Source organism: Atta colombica, unplaced genomic scaffold, assembly GCF_001594045.1.
Source record: "Atta colombica isolate Treedump-2 unplaced genomic scaffold, Acol1.0 scaffold82, whole genome shotgun sequence".
Classification (NCBI taxonomy): Eukaryota; Metazoa; Arthropoda; class Insecta; order Hymenoptera; family Formicidae; genus Atta; species Atta colombica.
In genome coordinates this window covers 33850-38668 of record NW_017259575.1, presented here as the reverse complement: position 1 = coordinate 38668, position 4819 = coordinate 33850, and the positions used below count along the sequence as shown (strand labels likewise).

The window sequence follows — 4819 nt, the reverse complement described above, 5'->3', positions numbered from 1 at the left end:
AATGCGTGATGCGTATATGTAATTAATTTATATTGTTAGGCGTTAAATACGGCAGTATTTAACGCCTAACCGGCACACTTTCAAAATTAATTTAATCCTCCATATAAATACGTGAAAATTGGCGTAAAATTACTTTTTGTATGCTTATAGCATTGAAAATTGAGTTTGCCAAAATTAAAAAAATGTCAACCCTATTAAATTATATATTGTAGTTGCAGGATCGAATTCCGTTTTTTTTTAGCCGATGTCAAGAGCTTTCTAAAATCCTATAATAAAGTATCTTTTGATTAAGCAAATCTCAGTTATGAAGATTAAAAATTACAGTCCGGCATTAGCATTAAGTGTACCGCGTAGAGGTATAGATTTACATCTTTTGCGTGCGTGCGTGCGCGCGCGCGCGTGTGTGTGTGTGTGGGTGTGTATGTGTGTGGGTGTGTTTGTCGCAGCAGAGATAAGGACATGATTCGTCACGCCCGTAGTATTTTTTGATCTCAAACTCTCTCTGCTGTGTACATATGTGTATGTGTGTGAAAAGACTCCGCGAGTGAGGAGTTCGATTAGAAAAACATCGCCACAATCTTTCAGCATCAGCAAATGAATACTCAATACTCACTCAAAATTAGCAACATATCGTATGCTTCTTCATTTGAATAAGCAATAATACATGGCTAGATAATCTATAAAAACTTTGAGAAATAAAACGAAATCTATAAAAACTTTGAGAAATAAAACGAAATAGAATATTTATTTATTTCTGATTCACTTTTATAGCAACATAGGAAAGTCTCTACTAAGGTTGAATATTTATTACCAGGGCTCATTATACTCAGTCCCAACGGAATACGTGCGAAGAGCCGTTGCGTACGAATAAATCGAGTGCTTATTAAAGTGAAACAGCAACAAAGAAACAGCAACAAACCTGTCGCGCGGTCAGTAAGAAAACGATGGTCATTTTGAGCATTTCTTATAAACAAGTAAACATTTATTTATTCAGAAACATAAATATATGCAAGTACACGTACGCATGTAGAAGCGCGCGCGCGCGCGCGCGCACACACACACACACACACACACACACACACACACAAGATATAAATTCGACCGGGCAACCTCCACGCGGTAATGCTAGCACACATTGGATAATGCTAGTGCCAGCGGTACTGTAACTTTTAATCTTCATACTCGAGATTTACTTAATTAAACGATACTTTATTATAGGATTTTGAAAAGCTCTTGACATCGGCTATTAGATTCTAGAATAAAAAGTAGGTATGTTTCATTTAAAAAAATGTGTCGATGTGACTTTGATCTGACTTTGGCAAAGTCACCCAAGATTAAACTGATATGATCAATAAATAGATCTTTTTAAACCCCATTACATTAGTCTGGAACATATTTTTGGCCGAGCAACCTTCACGCAGTACACCTTGGATAATGCTCTAATGACGGCGGTAGTGTAACTTCAAGCCTTCTCAAACAACACGAGTGACTGTTCGTCAATTTAGTCGACTTTTTTTCAGTCGGCATATAGTTGACTGTTAAAAGTCAATTTAAAGTCGACTATTCCCAGTTGACATAGAATAATGCTCAATTTCTTCATTTACAGATAAGTTGCAGATAACTTTATCTAGGAGATATCTCCACTATCTGGAAGATATCTTTTGGATAAAGTTATTTAGACGTGAAGAAATTGAACATATGTGTAAGTTGATATTTTAAGTCGTAAGTCAATTTAAAATGTCGAATCGACTTTTTTTGAGTTCATTCAGTTTATTAGGTTTATTTCCACCAATGCAGATTAATCTCGATTCAACTTACTCTTTGTCTTTTTCTAATTCTAAAAATTAGAAAAAGACGAAAAGTAAGTTGAACCGAGATTAAAATTAATCTACATTGGTGGAAATGAGCATTAGTCGACTATTAGTCGACATTCGGTCTTATAGCCGACTTTTAATCTTCGTGTTGTTTGGATTATAACACAAAAAGTGCTTAATGGAAAAATATTTTATAGTTTTGGAAAGCTCTCAAGATAAGTTCTACAAGAATATGCAATGAAAAATGGAGGGATTCCATTTGAAAAATTTAAAGTGACTTTTATCCGACCTTAACAACGCCAGTCATCTAAGGTCAAACTAATGATATCATTTTATGCATCCCTCGAATTTAAACAACTTTTGTATGAAACATTCTAAAATGATAATATTTGAATAAATAATTATTGAAAATCAATATTTTTAGTAATTAATATCTTGTTAACTATTGCGAAAATTATAAAATGATATAGGACTTTTCGACTCAGTTTAGTCCATTTTCTCTACACACTTTGTTAAAACTTATCGGATTCCCTGCTTACATACATACGCATGCATGTACGCGCGCGCGTGCGCGCACACATACACACGCGCGCGCGCGCACACACACGCACACACATACACACGGTGTATTGTAAAAGTAGTCATCCATTTTTATTTCGTAAATTAACAGAAATAGATTTAATAAATATATAATAATCTGAAATTAAATGGCTGCAATTAAACTTGATTGTAAGCACAGTTTCATTGAGAAAAAATATTTATGTTAGAAAACGGAGAGGTAAACATAATTTTTTTCTGTAAAATAAATGTTTTGATGTAATAAAAATTGTAGTGTCCATTCTAACGAATACAACGACGTATGATAATAAAATATGATAATAAAATTATTTTACAATTTTTATTTTGATTTAAAGTTTGACGGACAACTACTACTTTTTCAATTTCAATCATGCGAGGTGGCCAATTTTTATTAGTTATATAAAGTATTTTAACTGATTTATATAAAACAGAAAATATGATTGTATATTTTTAGTATTGATCTGATGGCCGCAAAAAGTTTACAAACAGGTTGGAAATCATTGATAATGGGAAAAACGAATCCATTAATGACGCTTAAATTAATATGAATTATAGTGCTTTCATTATTCACAGTTTTATATTTTGAAAATATATATTACATTTCAGATGTTAAAACAATTTTATTGATCGCAAACTTAAAATATATCAACAATTTTATATATACTCATATATAAAATTCCTGCTGCACATAATAGTCATCGTCGTCAAAATACTGGAACGACCAGAACTCGCACCGAGTCCCAACCACAAATACTACATCTACGTTTAACACGCACAATAAATAGAAATAAATATAGTCATATAGTTGTATAATCGATGTGGCGAAACTCGGCGATACGAAAAAATATACGTACAATTCTTAATGTGACAAATAGGAAAAAAAAAACAAGAGAAACTTTAGTAAATAAAACTTGACCAAAATGTATTATTAGAAGCTAATTTATAAAGATATTAACAAACTTGTTTAAACTTGTTCAATCAAAAAATTTAATCTAATTGGTCTCGAGACAGGCGGGATTAAAGCATCAAGTGTGCCTTGTTTGTTCGCATTGGAATCGCAGATTGATGTTTAATAAATCTGCATTATTGAGCATGTGTACACACACGAATTCTCTGTCTGAAGAAATGTTCAACCGTGAGCTCGAGGAGCTAGCGAGATTCGATGCGAATCCCGGCTCGGTGCACACCCATGAATATGATGATTAAAACTCTATATACTTTTGTTTTAACATGATTTACGTTATAGGACGCCGGAAACTCCGTTGAAAATACGTGTCATTCGAATGCTTGACGAAAAAAAGATTCGGAGTGTTCGAAAATTAGATCCTATAAAAAGACCCAACCATGACGTTTTTAGACGTTTCTCCGATAATTTATAAAACCTTCATATTATATTATTTAATTATTTGTAATGTATACAAATAGCTTCGAGTAGTTTCACATTGTTCTCGATCAGAAGATAAAGCACAGAATGTACGGGTAGTATGAGAAGTCTTCAAATTAATTTTGATCGGCAAAGAGAATCCCGCGGAATCTAAGCTACGTTCGACAGAACGCTATGGGGATTAAACTCGCCTTATACAGCGTTGCAATCCATAAAAAGAGTTCTGCAATCCTCGCCTGTGCGACCACGTCGTCCTGCCTCGTATAAGGCCTCAAAGCCGACGCCGCTTTGCCTCTGCAGGAAATAACTCGTTGCGTACCTGAGGAAGTTTAATTTAATCTTTGATTATTCATTACCAAAGACCGAAACTGTTATAATTTCAATAAATTTAACATAACGTAAAAAAGACGATATGCTATATTCCAATGCTGTGGTAAGAAAGAAGATGATAAATTTAAAATTACGCTATTGTTCCAAGTGTTTAGTTTATTACAGATATAAAAAAAATTAAACACAAGAACAGATACTCACGATCCAAGTTGGCAGAAAATCGACGATGGACCTTGCGTATCGGCGATACATTCCGCACTAGCCTCACAAAGTGCCCTCTCGGCACATCCACGCTGTCCCTCCTCCTCCGCACGACCTACGTAACTAAAGGACTTGACGGATCTCATGTAGCCCTAGCGAATTAAATTTAGAATTACAATTCTATATATGTATGTGTGTGTGTGTGTGTGTGTGTGTGTGTGTTTTCGCTCAAAAGTGTAACAACTTATTACATATAATCATGTTTAATGTACAATCTTCTCCTCTTTTCTTGATATATTTATAATACAAAACAATCGTGTAACAATACGAAGATGAATAATTATGTAAGAACTAGAATGATATTTAAATAAATATTATAATAAGTATTACAATAATATAATTGTAAATGATTGCATCTAAGAATTATTGTCTTAAAACGACAAACCACTACTAATTTTCTAAATGTTGTATGAAATCGCAAATGGAGTATTATTTTATTTCAATTATCATA

At 33.4% G+C, this 4819-nt stretch overlaps 1 protein-coding gene across 3 annotated transcripts in view; it reads right to left on the bottom strand.

Moving 5' to 3' along the window:
- Positions 1–2950: 2950 nt before the first annotated feature.
- The window catches only part of LOC108692748, a 10294-nt gene continuing 8425 nt past the window's right edge, over positions 2951–4819 (bottom strand). For all 3 annotated transcript variants that reach the window (XM_018201161.1, XM_018201158.1, XM_018201160.1), the window contains 2 exons: positions 4309–4460; positions 2951–4096 (listed from right to left, as the gene is read on the bottom strand). In XM_018201161.1, the coding sequence (XP_018056650.1) occupies positions 3970–4096; positions 4309–4460 (279 nt within the window). In that variant the 3' untranslated portion in view covers positions 2951–3969. The remainder of the gene's footprint in view (positions 4097–4308; positions 4461–4819) is intronic.